The sequence below is a fragment of the Bufo gargarizans genome, chromosome 6, assembly GCF_014858855.1.
Source record: "Bufo gargarizans isolate SCDJY-AF-19 chromosome 6, ASM1485885v1, whole genome shotgun sequence".
Lineage (NCBI taxonomy): Eukaryota > Metazoa > Chordata > Amphibia > Anura > Bufonidae > Bufo > Bufo gargarizans.
The window spans coordinates 312,733,035-312,749,364 of NC_058085.1; the positions used below are offsets into that span (position 1 = coordinate 312,733,035).

The 16,330-nt window shown below is 52.1% G+C and overlaps 1 protein-coding gene across 3 annotated transcripts in view; it reads left to right on the forward strand.

Moving 5' to 3' along the window:
• The window catches only part of TNKS2 (tankyrase 2), a 90,091-nt gene that overhangs the window by 59,832 nt on the left and 13,929 nt on the right, over positions 1 to 16,330 (forward strand). For 2 of the 3 annotated variants that reach the window (XM_044299276.1, XM_044299277.1), the window contains exons 18-19: positions 10,037 to 10,225; positions 10,693 to 10,945. In XM_044299276.1, the coding sequence (XP_044155211.1) occupies positions 10,037 to 10,225; positions 10,693 to 10,945 (442 nt within the window). The remainder of the gene's footprint in view (positions 1 to 10,036; positions 10,226 to 10,692; positions 10,946 to 16,330) is intronic. The other variant, XM_044299279.1, reaches the window with a different exon arrangement.

Consider the following 16,330-nt stretch of genomic DNA (forward strand, 5'->3'; position numbering starts at 1 on the left):
ATCAGTGATAGCATTCTCTGTGTAAGTGTGTATCTAGTCACTGATAGCTGTAGATATAAAAGTAAAAATTAGCAGAATTTTTTTTTCACCCACAAAACTGTATATTGATCTGCTCTGCTCCTGCTCATACTCTCCTTCACAGATACCCTACTACTGCTTTCCCCTGCTGCTCTTTATTTCCTGCCTTGACTTGCTGGAAATGCCAGGAAAGGCCCTCTCAACCAATCACTGATGGAGGCAGATTACTGCCGTGGCCAGCGATTGGCTTAGAGTAGGCCTTTCCTGGTTTTTGAGGCGTGTCAAATCAAAGTGAAGAGCAGCAGGAATCAGTCCAGTGGTGGGGGGTCAGTGTGAGTGAGTATGGTGTATTTATATTTAACCTCTTGTGGCCCTTTATTTCCCCCCGGAAAACCTCTTAAATACACAAATATTTAGGTTTGTATTGTCGGATGTGGGTACAAGTGAATGTTATTTTACAACTGCAGTTTTGTATTACCTAGGACTCTAAAAGATCTGCTCTCTAGGTTCCACAGTTATGGGAAAGTTGCTCTATATTTGATGACAAATAGTGCTCCCAAGATAAAAAAAATTATAGGATAAAAGTGCAAAACATATAAAAGAATACAATAAATATTATAAAATGTGTATTATAAATCAAATGCCAGGAATGTCTATATAAGCGAGAACTGCTGGGCCCTAGCGGTTTTCCTCTGGAAAGAGTATTTCATAAGCTGATCTCCTTTTCTCCAACCACTTTAAATACTTAATTATTTGCTGACTATAATCAATAGATGACCTGCAGCCAAATGATATTTAGTAGCTGCAAATCTACAAAACGCACGGTCGCCCTTCGTTCTCCCCTGTGGGAGTTATAAAAATACCCGAGTGCTGGCTCAGCTATTCCTGGCGGTCCATTTATCGCTGGACGCGCTCGCTCAGCTGCTTTCGGAAATTAGCATCGTATGGAGAGCAAGCTGTGCACGGGCGGTTGGGCCCTTCCTTACTTTAGGGGCCCCGTTCTGGAGATGGATGCGCTTCCCACCTCTCCATAGTGGAGATCAGAGTGACCATGCATGTTGTAGATTTGTGACTACTTATATAGTGGTGTTTAAGTGGTTGGGGATGAGGAGACTGGTTTATGGTGGAACACAGTTTCCAAAGGAAAACCTCAGCGTTATGTCCTATAGATATTCCTGGCATTTGAATTAAAATGGCGGTATTTTATAATATTTGTTGTATTATTATTTGTATGGTTTTCACTTTTATCCTACAATTTTATTCTTGGGAGTATATTTGTCATCAATAAATAGGGAACAACTACACTGCGACGATTGTTGTAGTTATAGTCTATATCAGTGATGGCGAACCTTTTAGAGACCGAGTGCCCAAACTGCAACCCAAAACCCACTTTTCTCGTGCGTGGCATTGGGGGACACAGCACCATGGGGTATATGCCCAGCTGCCACTAGGAGGCTGACACTAGAAACAAAAAAGTGTTGGCTCCACCCAGGTGGGCTATACCCCTCTGCTAGAGCCAGAATAACTCAGTCTAGTTCTAGTGTCCGTAGGAGGCAGACATGACCTGCTAGCAGGTCTTTTTCTGCTAATTTTATTTTATTTTATTTTTATTTATTTTTTTATTTTTTCCTCTACAGGTAGCAGGGGTGGCTCCATCGTGTTCCACCTTAGTTGCCCCCCTGCGGGCGCGTACTCGGGTACCTTGCAGCCACCCAGTCCCCAACGTGACCTGCTTCTGCAGTGGATTCCGGCGGACCCACGGTTTCCGTGTTGAGTCCGCCGAGGGGGTGGTCATGCTGCGCCTGAATTAATCGGAGGGTGAGTATGAGCTTCAACCCCCCCCCCCCTCTCCCTAGTATAGCTGGGCCTTCCTTTTGGGGGGGCACCTCTCCTTCACTCTCCTTCTCAGAAGCATCCTTCTGGAGCTTTTTTAATGGGGTCGGCTCCTTTAAGACGGCCGTTTTCGGCTTTCCCCCTCTCCCTACCTCTGGTGACTGTGTCCCCTCCTCTGCCTGTCCGCGGCGCTGACAGTTACTTTCTCCAGCGCTGGCGGGCAGGGGTACCGCTCTCGTCCGGCAGCGCTTTGATATTACTAGAGGCCCCGGCTTTTGCTTGGCCTAGGCCGCGGTCACGTGGGCGGGCTCCGTCTCCGCCTCCTGGGCTTCCCGGGCTTCCTCTCTTGCTCCCTCCCCTTGTGGGCGTTCCTCTGGGAGGTTCCTTTTTTCCGCCCAATCCAGCGCCAGCGCGGGCTGCTGGGGGGGGCGTTTCTTCTTCCGAACGGCTTCTCTGTGCCTGAGCTGAGCGGTTCGCGTGTGTCGCCATCTTCTCCTGCGCTCCGGATCCTCCAGCTATCGGTTCCTGGGACACAGCACCATTGGTCGTGGTAGGCAGCCTCTGGCTGACTTCTTCTTTCCAGGTTCCACCATCCGCCATCATGTTTTCCTCTGGTCAGGCCCCCACTCCCCCCGCCGCCATTTCCACTCATTACGCCTGCTCTGTGTGTAATAGGAAGTTCCCATGCGGCCAGCCTACGTCCCTCTGTGTGCAGTGCCTCGCCCCCGGGCCCGCCCAGTCCGCTCCTGCGGCCTCTACCTTGTCGGTTCTCCCGGAATGGGCTGCTACCCTGTCCCAGGCCATAGGTAGCCTTGCTAGCCTCTCCCAATCCCTGGCGCAGTCTCTGGACAGTCTCCCTGCCCAGATTGCGGCTGCCTCTGGCAGGGCCTCTACCGCTGGTGATGCGCCTGGCGACAGTTCCCATCCTCGCTCCGGCACTCGGTCCCGCAAACGACCACGTACGGTCTCGGCTGGGTCCCACTCCTCCTCAGTTTCCCCGGATCGCTCTCCGGTTAGGTCTGAGTCCGGCGAGATTTCTTCTTCAGCCGCTTCCGCCGCTCCTGGGGACTCCTCCGCTTCAGATTCTGAATCTGAGCGGTGTTCGGCGATGTCGGCAGCCGTGCAGGATCTCATCAGGGCCGTTCGGGACGCACTCCATGTACAGGACGTCCCCTCGTCCTCCTCCCTGGAGGCAGTGTCCTTCCGCCGCTCTAAGCGGTCCACGGTGGTTTTCCCCAATCACGAGGATCTGGACGCGCTCCTTGCCAAGGAGTGGCGTCACCCTGACCGGCGCCTTCATCTCACCAAGGCTTCTGATGTCCCTTATCCCTTCTCAGAGGATTCGGTCAATCTCTGGACGATTCCCCCTCTGGTGGATCCTCAGGTCGCTCGTCTGGCGAAGGCTACTACGCTTCCCCTGGCTGATGCGGCTTCCTTGTCGGATCCCGCTGATAAACGGGTCGACTCCTTGGCCAAGTCCGTTTTCATCGCAGCGGGCGCCGCCATCCGCCCTGCGTTTGCCGCCTCTTGGGTCGCCAAGGCATGCGCTATTTGGGCAAAGCAACTTCTCCGTGCCTTACCTGCTGACTCTGACCAGGGGGACTTGGCAGTGCTTGCCTCCCAGATCTATCAGGCTTCCAAGTTTCTTTGTGACGCCTCTATGGAATCGGCTCGCCGCTCTGGGCGTGCGGCCGCCAACTCTGTGGCTATCCGCCGCACCATCTGGCTTCGTTCCTGGGCGGCGGACTCCGCCTCCAAGAAGGCTCTTATCTCTCTTCCCTTTCTCGGTGGAAAGCTTTTTGGGAAACGCTTAGAGGAGCTCATCTCCGAGGCCACTGGAGGTAAGAGTTCTCTTCTTCCTCAGAATCAGCCTCGCCGCCGTCGTTTCCCCGGGTCGTCCTCCCGGACGCAGTCCTTTCGGTCCTTTCGGGCCCCTCCTGCCCGATCTGACAAGAAGCCTTCCAGGCCTTCCTTTAAGTCCAGGCCCTCTTGGCACGCCAAGCCCAAGCCCGCTCGTCCCCAGTCCACTAAGCCTCCTTCAGCATGACTCGATCCCCGTCATGGTGGGAGGGCGCCTGCTCGTCTTTCGGGATGTTTGGCGGGCAAACGTAGAAGACGCTTGGGTTCTCGAGGTGGTCTCTTCTGGGTACAGAATCGAATTCACCGACCTTCCGCCCAGTCGTTTCTTCTTGACGTCCCCCCCCATGTCTCCCGCCCGAGCAGACAGGTTTTTTCAGGCCATTCATTCTCTGCGTGCTCTGGGGGTCATCGTTCCGGTTCCAGAGTCAGAACGTTTTCGGGGCTTCTACTCGAACCTATTCACCGTCCCCAAAAAGGACGGCTCACTCCGTCCTATCCTGGATCTGAAGGCGCTCAATCACTTTGTCCGGGTCCGTCATTTCCGCATGGAGTCCCTCCGGTCCGTGATCGCCTCTCTGGAGTTGGGCGAGTTCCTGTCGTCTATCGACATTCAGGATGCCTATCTCCACGTTCCCATCGCTCTCTCCCACCAAAGGTTCCTTCGCTTCGCGGTGGGTTCTCTTCATTTCCAATTTGTAGCCCTTCCCTTCGGTCTGGCCTCCGCACCGAGGGTTTTCACCAAGGTGTTAGCTCCCCTCGTGGCTCTTCTTCGTGCCAGAGGGGTCGCCTTGGTGCCCTACCTGGACGACCTTCTGATTCGGGCCCCGTCTCCCGAGGACAATCTGTCCAGCCTGAGCATCACCCTCTCGGCTCTTGCTCAGTTCGGGTGGCTTGTCAACCACTCCAAGTCCTCCCTTATCCCACGCCAGAGGATGCTCTTTCTGGGCATGCTCTTCGACACTCGCCTCGGGCGGGTGTTCCTTCCCCCAGAGAAGGTTTCTTCTCTTCAGGCGGGGGTGCATCTTCTCCGCAGGCCGTCCTCTCTGACCATCAGGACGTGTATGCGCGTCCTGGGGAGGATGGTGGCCTCATTCGAAGCCATTCCTTATTCCCAATTCCACTCTCGGGACCTTCAGATGTTCATCTTATCCAGGTGGGACAAGTCCCCGGAGGGTCTCGAGCGCCTTGTTCGTCTCCCTCCTCAGATTCGCCTGGATCTCTCCTGGTGGTTGCTTCCTCGGACGGTGTCCCTGGGCCGGTCCTTCCTCCCTCCCAGTTGGCGGGTGATCACGACCGATGCCAGCCTCTCGGGATGGGGAGCGGTGTTCGAGTCCCTCACGGTTCAGGGTCTGTGGTCTGTTCAGGAATCCTCCCTGCAGATCAACGTTCTCGAACTCAGGGCAATTTTCTTAGCACTGTCGCACTGGACTTCTCGTCTGCGCGGCCTCCCGATTCGGATTCAAACGGACAATTCCACCGCCGTGGCTTATCTGAATCATCAGGGGGGCACCAGGAGCGTGATGGCCCTGCGAGAGGCCTCTCAGATCCTGCGATGGGCGGAGGACCACGTCCCCGTTCTCTCCGCCGTCCACATTCCCGGGGTCGACAATTGGGCGGCAGACTTTCTCAGTCGTCAGCTCGTCGACCCGGGCGAATGGTCTCTCCACCCGGAGGTGTTTCATCAACTGTGTCTCCGGTGGGGAGCTCCGGACGTGGATCTCTTCGCGTCTCGCCTGAATCACAGACTTCCGCGCTATGTTGCGCGGTCCAGGGATCCACAAGCTCTAGCGGTCGATGCCCTGGTTCTGCCTTGGTCTCAGTTCGACCTTCTGTATCTCTTTCCGCCCATCCCTCTTCTGCCTCGAGTGCTCAAGCGTCTCAAGGCGGCCCGGGTGCCGGCGATTCTGGTGGCTCCGGATTGGCCCCGCAGGGCGTGGTACGCAGATCTCGTGTTCCTGCTCGCCGACGTTCCATGGCGTCTTCCCCTGCGCCGCGATCTCCTTTCGCAGGGCCCTCTGTTCCACCCGAATTTACCGCAGCTTCGTTTGACGGCGTGGCTGTTGAGACCGCGGTCCTGAAGGCCCGTGGTCTCTCGGACTCTGTCGTTCAGACGATGCTTCGCGCTCGGAAGCCCCAGTCGGCCCGTATTTACTATCGGACCTGGAGGGCGTATTTTGCTTGGTGCGAGTCCGCACGTTTTCGTCCCCTCCTTTTTTCGGTCCCTAATATTCTGGCCTTTCTTCAGGCTGGTTTTGATAAGGGGCTTCGCCTGGCTTCTCTCAGGGGGCAGATTTCTGCCCTTTCGGTCCTTTTTCAACGTTCTGTGGCCGCGCGGGCTCAGGTTAAGACTTTTCTGCAGGGTGTCGCTCGCCGAGCCCCTCCTTTTCGCCTTCCGGTGGAGCCGTGGGACCTGAATCTTGTCCTCGATGCTCTTCAGTCCTCTCCTTTTGAGCCCTTGGCAGACATCTCTCTGTCGTTTGTGTCATTTAAGGTTGCCTTCCTCGTGGCTATCACCTCTATCCGTCGGGTTTCCGAACTGGCGGCGCTTTCCTGCCGGTCGCCTTTCCTGGTGTTCCATCAGGACAAGGTCGTTTTGCGTCCCGTTCCTTCCTTTCTCCCTAAGGTTGTCACCCCGTTTCACATCAATGAGGAGATTATCCTTCCTTCCTTCTGCCCTAATCCTTCTCACCCTCGGGAGAAGTCTCTCCATTGCCTGGATGTTGTTCGGGCCCTCCGCTGGTACCTTCGCCTCACGGAACCCTTCCGTCGTTCGGATTCTCTTTTCCTGGTTCCGGCGGGTCCTCGTAAAGGTTTGCCTGCCTCCAAGGCCACCATCTCTCGCTGGGTTCGGTCGGCTGTCAAGGAGGCCTACGCCGCGAAGGGCCGTGCTCCCCCTTCCAGGTTGACCGCTCATTCGACTAGGGCAGTCGGAGCTTCCTGGGCGGTGCGTCATCAGGCTTCGGCTGCCCAGCTTTGCCGGGCCGCCACCTGGGCGTCAGTTCACACTTTTTCTAAATTTTACCACATTCATTCCCTGGCTTCTGCTGATGCCAGCCTGGGGCGTAAGGTTCTGCAGGCAGCGGTGCTTTAGGTTGCCGTCTTGGCATTCTTCTTCCCTCCCTCAGGGACTGCTTTGGGACGTCCCATGGTGCTGTGTCCCCCAATGCCACGCACGAGAAAAATGGATTTTTTGTACTCACCGTAAAATCCTTTTCTCGTAGTAGGCATTGGGGGACACAGATCCCTCCCTTTCCTTGGAGCATTTATTCTTGTTCGTGGTTCCGGCGTTTGCTTGTGGTTGTCGGGTTCCCCAGTTCAAGACTTGTTGGCACTCCGTTTCTTTTTGGTTCAGGTGTGGCGTTCCTACTGCTTTTTGTACTGACTGAGTTATTCTGGCTCTAGCAGAGGGGTATAGCCCACCTGGGTGGAGCCAACACTTTTTTGTTTCTAGTGTCAGCCTCCTAGTGGCAGCTGGGCATATACCCCATGGTGCTGTGTCCCCCAATGCCTACTACGAGAAAAGGATTTTACGGTGAGTACAAAAAATCCATTTATTTATCGCAAAGTGCCAACACTGCAATGTAACCTGAATACTACAGTCCAATATAGTATATCCTCCATGTACTTTATTGTTAGCTATAATAGCCTGCCTACATTCAGTGCGCTGCCTGTGCTGTTCATAGTGCGCCCTGCGCTGATGAATGGCAGGAAAAGTCTAAGACATATTGGTACACCATAGATTTTTCCAGGGTGCGGGGGCCCACAGAGAGGGCTCTGAGTGCCACCTCTGGCACCAGTGCCATAGGTTCGCCATCACTGGTCTATATGGTATCGCAGTTCGACATGACAGTTGTACAAAAATCCAACTTGGATTTTTTGGGACTGTCGTGTCGCACTGCGATACCATAGACTATCATTACATTAAATGTCACGTGACAATGGTGCAAATGTCGCTGTGTAGCCCTAGCTTTATAACGTTCCATTCCCTGGAGGTACCGGGGTCGATTAACGCTCAGTTACACAGCTATTAGTGGCATAGGTGACCTAAATTCTTTAGCCAAACCTGAATATATAGGGGGAAGATTTAACAAAAGTGGTGCAGAGGTAAGGGTACTTTCACACTTGCGGCAGAGGATTCCGGCAGGCAGGTCCGTCGCTGGAACTGCCTGCCAGATCGGTCAAAACGTATGCAAACTGATGGCATTTGTCAGACAGATCAAGATCCTGATCCGTAGGACACATGCATTTAAATGCCGTATCCGTCTCTCTGGTGTCATCTGGAAAAACTGATCAGCATTTATTTTTTCCAAATTTTTTGCGGTCTGAGCATGCGCAGACAGCAAAAACAGATCAGTTTTGCCGGAACACTCAGCATTAATGCATTTCAATGGGGAAAAATGCCAGATGCCGGCAAGTGTTCCGTAATTTTAGACTGAGCTAAAACCGTAGCATGCTGCGGTATTATCTCCGTCCTGAAAAGTCAAAAAGACTAAACTGAAGACATCCTGATGCATCCTGAACGGAATGCTCTCCATTCAGAATGCATTAGGATAAAACTGATCAGTTCTTTTCCAGTATTGAGCCCCTAAGACGGAACTCAACACCGGACAGTAATAACGCTAATGTGAAAGTACCCTAAACTGGCCTAGTTGCCCATAGCAACCAATCCGATTCCTCCTTTCGAAAATGCAATGTGGTATCTGGTTGCTATGGGCAACTAAACCAGTTTTCCGTTACGCCAGTTTTAATAAATCTCCCCCCGAGTGCTTGCAAGCAATTATAGGGGTTTCCCAGGGAAGTACAATTTTTTGAGAATGGCAGTGGTGGGGATTGGGGTGGATGAATGTTTTTTTTTTTTTGTTTTTTTTAGTATTTCCCTGGAAAACCCCTCTAAGGTATTGTCACAAAATGATTTTGTCGTTTAAGTTTGTTTTTGTTTTTTGTCCAAAAAAAGTGTTTAAATGCACCTTTTGCTTGCAGCGTTTTTTGTTTCGAATAGGATGCTTCAGCGCCTGGTCCTTTTTTAATTTTTTATGGTGTTTTTTGCGTGGCTTGCATTTTTATATAGGAAATCATGAACCCTCTTGTGATGTCACTTCCTCTTTAGAACAGTATGGGAAAAATTACATTGATTTTAAAAACACGCCACGCAAAAACCCCCATTTAGAAAACGCCACACACATTACTAATTTTGTTTTGTGTTTTAAGCCGTGAAAAAAAGTAATGGATGTCTATGTGACAAAGACATGAGAAAACACCAGACCCCAAAATCACACGATGCCTGTACTGTGTTTCATATTTCCAACCTTGAATACACGCTCGACACTCTGCTAGTATAAGGACCCTTAGGGTCCATTAACACATCCGTTGTTTCTTTCCTGATCTGTTCCGTTTTTTGCTGAACAGATCTGGACCAGATCTGGACCCATTCATTTTCAATGGGTCCTGAAAAAAAATCTGACATTGTGCTGTCCGTTTTTTTTCAGGACCCATTGAAAATGAATGGGTCCAGATCTGGTCCAGATCTGTTCAGCAAAAAACGGAACAGATCAGGAAACAAACAACGGACGTGTGAATGGACCCTTAGACTTGCGGTGTTCCTGTCCTCTTTAAAGGGACATATGGATGTCATAGCAGGGATCATCCTCTCGAAGCTAAAGCAGAGAGCCACTAATGAAGAGTGGTTCCCCCTCTGATAGACCCCCGCCTGTCAATGTATTACATTGATGGCCAATGATATGACTGGCAGCATGTATCACTATGGTACAATAGAAATGTATGGCTAGCTGCAGCATACTGCAGTAATCCGAGCAGATCCAGAAGCCAGACCCATGACAACTAGATTACAGGACAATTATTTTTAGGGTTCTTGTCTATATATGTCTATAACTTCTTTTGAGTGTCACCATATTATGTATGCATTAAGGGGATGTCCAGATTCAGTAAGAAACCTTACAACACTGGGGCTTAGCCTGAAATGAGGACTTGAGCAGTACTTGCCTAATGGATCCAGCGTCGCAGCTCCGGTTCTCCCGGCTAGGGTCTGATGCACAACTGAAGCCACTAAAGGACTGCAGCAGTCACATGTCACCGCTACTGCCGAAAGCAGAGCTCAGCCAGGAGTACCATAGTGGCAGCAAAGCTGGATCTTCTAGGTAAATGCCATTTAGTTTAGGTTTTTTCCCCCAGTGTTGTCTGGTTTCTTACTGAAACTGGACGACCCCTTTTGTAATGGTCTCTGCATACTTACATGTTATACATCTTTTATGCTGTGTGTCATATGTAAATCAGTTGTACTCACCAGCCTGTATGACGTTGTTTGCAGCATGTGGACGTTGCCGCTTTACTTATAAAATACAATGCATGTGTTAATGCCAATGACAAGTGGGCTTTCACCCCACTGCATGAAGCTGCTCAGAAAGGAAGAACTCAGCTGTGTGCTCTGCTTTTGGCACATGGCGCAGATCCGACTTTGAAAAACCAAGAGGGACAAACCTCATTAGACTTGGTTACTGTAAGTATTCCTTTGTACCCAGTTCTATTATAGTCTTTAGTGTTCCTCTCTCCAATTTTGGCACTCTTTAAGACGGCAATAAGCTTTTACGCCGAGAACAATAAACTTGTGTGTTTATTTATTTTTATCCTTTTGTGCTTTTAAACCTAGTTTTGAATGCTAAGAAAACGTACCACCTTCCATAGGATAGGTGATAAATGTATGGTCACTGGGGCCCCCAATAACTCATACGGGGGTCCCGAGTGAGGAGGAATTGTGGATACTGTTCCACCTGTTCTTTTAGTTTGTGGTGTCCCAGTATTGGAGCCCCAGGATAGGTGATTTATTTATTTATTTTATTTTTTGGCAGGATAACCCCTTTAAATTGTTGCTCACTATCCTTTTTCTGTTTATCTATTCACCTTGAATTGGATAACATCTTTTATGTGCTTTATACATTTTTTTTTTTTGTATTATTCTTTAATCAGGCTGATGACGTACGCGCCCTCCTCGCAGCAGCTATGCCCACAGCAGCTCTACCAACATTTTGTAAACCTCAAGTGATCAATGTTTCTCAGCCCGCAAATCCATCAGTGGGAGTTTTGTCAGCTGTGCCCGCTAGTCCGCCGACGCTTTCTGCTGCCAGCAGCTTGGACAACCTGGCTACCAGCTTCCCTGATGCGCCAGCTGGAAACAGTGGCGTCGCTGAGGGAGCCACCGGAGTAGAGAAGAAGGAAGAGGGTAAATGGATGTGCAAACAATTCTAGTGAAGCTACATAGGTTAAAAGTAATAGTCTATTAAAGGCGTGGTGAGGATCGTCTGTTAACCCTTTCCCGCATTTCATGTACGTGAGCGCATGCGGCTCCTTGCCGCATCTTCACATGCATGTACGTGATGGGATTGGGCGGGTGCAGGGGCTGCACCCACCCGATCCGCAGCACGGGCCCGGCTGTTACTGATAGCCAGGCCCCTGCTGCATCCACCGGCATCGGTGTGTGCGGTGATGCCGATAAATTAACCCTTTCACGTGCGGTGGTCAGCGCTGACCACGGCACGTGCGGGGTATACAGAGAGAGGGAGCTCCGCTGGCAGGTGGTCAAAGGTTACCATGGCAGCCCCGATGCCTTACACAGGCATCAGAGCTGCCAGCCTACGGAAGCCCAGGAGATTCACCCTGAGCGCTTGGTCTTCTAGGCAACTGTAACATCTCACTGTGTGAGATGCTGACAGTTCAATTCAGTACAATACAGAATGTATTGTACTGATTTGAAACAGGGATCAAACCCTGAAAAAGATGAAGTCCCACAGTGGGACAAATATAAAAAGTAAAATAAAGTGATTATTTTTTTTTTTTATAATAAAATTTTTTAAGTTTCCAGTAAAAAAAAAAAAAAAAAAAAGCGTCCTTTTTCCAAAGTAAAGTAAAAAAAAAAAAAACAGACCTATTATGTATTGCCGCGTTCGTATAGACCGGCTCTATAAAACTATCGCATGACCTAACCCCTCAGGTGAACACTGTCAAAAAAGTTAAATTAAAAACTGCTAAAAAAACGAGATTTTTGTATAACTTACCAGTAAAATCTCTTTCTCGCTCTTTCCTTGGGGGACACAGAAGACCTTGGGTATAGCTCATCTCCATAGGAGGCGTGACACTAAGTGAAAACTGTTAAGCCCCTCCTCCACAGCTATACCCTCAGCCTGGAGAGAGAGGCTGCCAGTTGCGTGTCCAAGTAGTGAAAAAAAGGCAAAGTCCAAAAGTGGAACCAACAAGCCAACTACCCAACGGGTAAAACAACTCGGAAACCGTGTGGAGAAAAAACAAAGAATGGGTGGGTGCTGTGTCCCCCAAGGAAAGAGCGAGAAAGAGATTTTACTGGTAAGTTATACAAAAATCTCGTTTTCTCGCCCAGTTTCCTTGGGGGACACAGAAGACCTTGGGACGTTCAAAAGCAGTCCAAAAGGGGGAGGGACCACAGCACCAAGGCGAATCACCCGAAGGCATCAAGAAACCGCCGCCCGCAGACCAGGCGGCCCAAGGCAGCATCTGCCGAAGCCAGAGTATGCACCCTGTAGAACGCTGTAAGGCAGACCAGTGACCGCCGCGCACAGACGCATGGCCGAAACCAAATGCCACCGGCCCAGGAGGCACCGACCGCTCCGGTGAAACGAACGGTGACACCAAAAGCAGAACCCTGCCCTTGGTGCGGTAACCACAGCAACAACCACCGTGAGAAAGCGGAGGAAAGCCACCCCGGAGGCCACCAACCCGTTGCGCGGACCTCCTGGAAAACCAAGAGACCGAACGTCGACAAGAGTCGGAGATCTCCAAGTAAAAACCGCAAGGCCCAAACAACTCCCAAATCGGTGAAGTGTCCGTTCCCGGGGGTGGGAAGGGGAGGACGAAAGCCCCGTTAAAATGAAAGACAAACACCACCTTCAGAAGGAAGGAAGAGACGGGATGGAGAACAGCCCTGTCCCGAGGAAAGAGAAGGCTCGGAACAAGAAGGGCCGCCACCCAGGCACCCGCCAGAGACACGACGGCTACGGAAACATAACCGTACAGGACAGAAGGAGTAGAGAGAACTCCTGTAACGGCTCCAAGGGAAAGATTGGAGCGCCAAGAGCCCAGTATGCAATGCCCAGGGCGGTACCCAGGGGCAGTACGAGGGAACCCCAAAGCCGCTCCACGGAAAAGGGCCCTGACAGGCCCAGAGGGCCGGGGAACGCCGAAAGGGGAAGGACAGCGCTGACACTTGACACTTCAAGCAACAGAGTCCCAGTCCCAGATCCAGGTCGGACTGGAGAAAGACAGAACCATGGAGAGAGAAAGGCAGAGTGGGGGAACGCCCAGCTTCCCACAGAACCCCCGGTAAAACCCCTAAGTCCTACAACAGATCCTGGACAAAACACGGCCAGGAGCGAACACTAGCGAGCCCGCTAGAGTCGCCTGGGCAAGCGGGTGAAACCCAATGTGAACAGGCGCAGACCAGTAACACGGGCAGAACGGTCGGCAAAACTGGTCCCGTCGGCCCCCGAGCAACGTAGTCCTGTAACCACCCGGAGTGGGGGAGCAGAAGGACAGACGGAAGGAACCGAAGGGTCCGCCCAGCAACCGCCAGGACAAGACAGGCTAAAGTCCATGCTGATGTAGCCACCACAGGAAGACGTCCTACAGTCCCGGTGTGGGAGATCTAATGACAATCTCGACCGAATGGGGGTCCTCCCAAGTTACAGCCAGAGTGAACAAGGGAGACAGCACGAGGCCAAGAGGAACATCAGAACCATCCACATGAACAACCAAGCTCTCCCCAGAGGGGAGGGCAGCGAAGGAACAGCCACTGAAGCGCGGCCGGGGCAAAAGCCACATCGGAGGGAGCCGAGCCAAACCGAGTGGGAGCCAAGCAGAGCCGGCGAAAAAAGGCAGTCGAGACAGAGGCCGGCATAACACCCTACAACTGAAAGGAGGAGTGGGCAACAGGGAAGCCATAGGACAGCTCAAAGGCAGAACCCCGCTCACCGAGACGCCCGGTTCACTGCCACGCAGAAGGCGAGTACCCTGAAGAACCCAAGGTGGAGGTCCTACGGACCTGGGTAAGTGAGCACCCAAGAGCAGCTGGGTGACCATCCCGAGAAAAGCGGCCCGAACCCGGTAGCGGACCAGCCTAAAGCGCAGAGGGGGCGCCAAAAGAAAAAACTCATACTGCACGACACCCGAAGAGGAGGAAAAAACAGTAGCAGGCGAGGGAACAGCAGTCCCGCCAGAGCTAACGCAGAAATCGAGTGGCACTGCAAACGGCACTCTCGACCCAGCGACCACTTGCGCCGGGAAGCGAGTGCACGGGAGAACGAAAGGGTACGTATCAAAGAACCACGAACACTCCCCAGGTGGAAAGGCCAACGGACATGGTGGATGCCGAAACAACGGGACCACAATATACAGGCCAAACCAGAAAACGAGCACCACCCAGCTCGGCGAAGTAGAGAGCAAGTAGAGCCCATCTACTCATATCTAAAGAATACACCTTTGAATACAGCGGCATACTTGTAATGCTTGTATGACAGCACCCAAGGGTTATACAGGTGGACAGAATGATCTCTTTAGAGAAGAGTGCAAGGCCCGTGACAGCACCACATCCCAAGAGAAAAAAGGGTATGTCGCAGGAGGAAGTGAGGCATACGTACGAACAGCCCCGCAAGCAGTGAGAAGGCCAACCCACCTATGGGAGGAGAAGGCATACACGGCCCAAACAACGGACAGAGCGCACCAGAAAATTCCGCTCACTGCAAAAAAATAGTCACCCAGTGAAGGGGATCAGCCACAGAGCCCAACAGTATCAACGGAAGTGCAAAGTGCAACCTGAAAGGGAGTGATGCACAAGACATCAGTATGGCATGCGATGGGAACGCAGGCAGGCCCCCCAGAAAAGGGGGAAATGCACCTGGCAACACTGCAGCTGGTAAGAATGCAAAGGCCCGTCCCAAAGGGGGGTTGCCCAAGGCCAGTAACAACTTCAGAGAAGTAGAACATACCATAGTTCGCCCAGAAGGTGACTAATCACATGGCCGCACAGTACCCAGCGGGAACGCAGGAGGTCCGCCCAGAGAAAGGGGGACATGCACGGGGTTATCTTACCATAAAGCGAGTGCGCAATAACCCACCTAACACCGAATACTGTGAGAGTGCAACTACTCCACAACGAAGGAGAACAAGCAAGAATCCCGCACAGCATTTCAAGGACAGCCATGGGTCACGTGAGGGTGCAAATTCTTGCCCATGGATGAGGTGGGCCGTGTATGGCCCGCAACATATCCGGCGAAAGAGCAGTATTCCACCCAGAAAGGGGCGGGTAATGCACACGGCCGTCATCGCATCCAGCAAAAATGCAAGCACCCCGCCAAGGATGCGGGACATGCACATGGCCAGCAACGCACTGGCGAGAAAACAACCACAGTCAGTGGCGTTGTGCATATGCCGCCTGAGGAAAGGATACATGCTCATTGCTGGCAGCGATTCCAGTGAGTGCAGCACACCACCCAAGGAAGGTGTCGTGCACATGGCCGGCAGCGAATCCAGTGATAGTGCAGCAAACCACCTATGGAAGGAGTTCATGCACATGGCCGGCAGCAAATCCAGAGAGAGTGCAGCATTCCGCCTATGGACGGAGGTCATGCGTATGGCCGGCAGCGAATCCAGAAAGTGCAGCATTCCGCCTATGGAAGGAGGCAATGCACATGGCCGGCTCATGCATATGGCCGGCAGCGAATCCAGCGAGAGTGCAGCGTTCTGCCCATGGACGGAGGTCATGCATATGGCCGGCAGCGAATCCAGAGAGAGGGAGCGCAGCAGCCCTCCTTTGGACGGAGGTCATGCGTATGACCAGCAGCGAAGCCAGAGAGAGTGCAACATTCCACCTATGGAAGGAGGTCATGCATAAGGCCGTAGCGAACCCAGCGAGAGTACAGCATTCCGCCTATGGAAGGAGGTCATGCATATGGCCGTAGCGAACCCAGCGAGAGTGCAGCGTTCCGCCTATGGAAGGAGGTCATGCATATGGCCGTAGCGAATCCAGCGAGAGTGCAGCGTCCCGTCTATGGAAGGGGGTCACGCATATGGCCGTAGCAAACCCAGCGAGAGTGCAGCGTTCCGCCTATGGAAGGGGGTCGTGCACATGGTCAGCATCGTATGCGGTAAAAGGGCAGTATTCCGCCTACAGAAGGGGGTCATGCACAAGGCCAGCCCGCAGCCAGAGAGAGTGCAGTATGCCGCCTATAATGGGGGGTCATGCACATGGCCAGTACCGTGACTGGAGAAGGCGACTAATTCTGCCTATAGAAAAGGGCGGCCTGCACCTGGCCAGCGCCGTATCCCAGGAGAGGGCAAGGGTCCGCCTAGAAGGGGAACATGTATACCTGGCCAGTGCCACGGAGCGCAACATGCCGCCTATGGAATAGGGGCAGGCATACGGCCAGCGCTCTAAGGTCAGGCTGCAGCATCCTGCGCAGCCAACAAAAAAATACAGATACCTCATATATATATACACACATACTGTTAATTCTTTTTTTTTTTTTTTTTTTTTTTTTTTTTTAATTTATTATTCTAAAACACAGCCTCTTTGAGGCAGGAA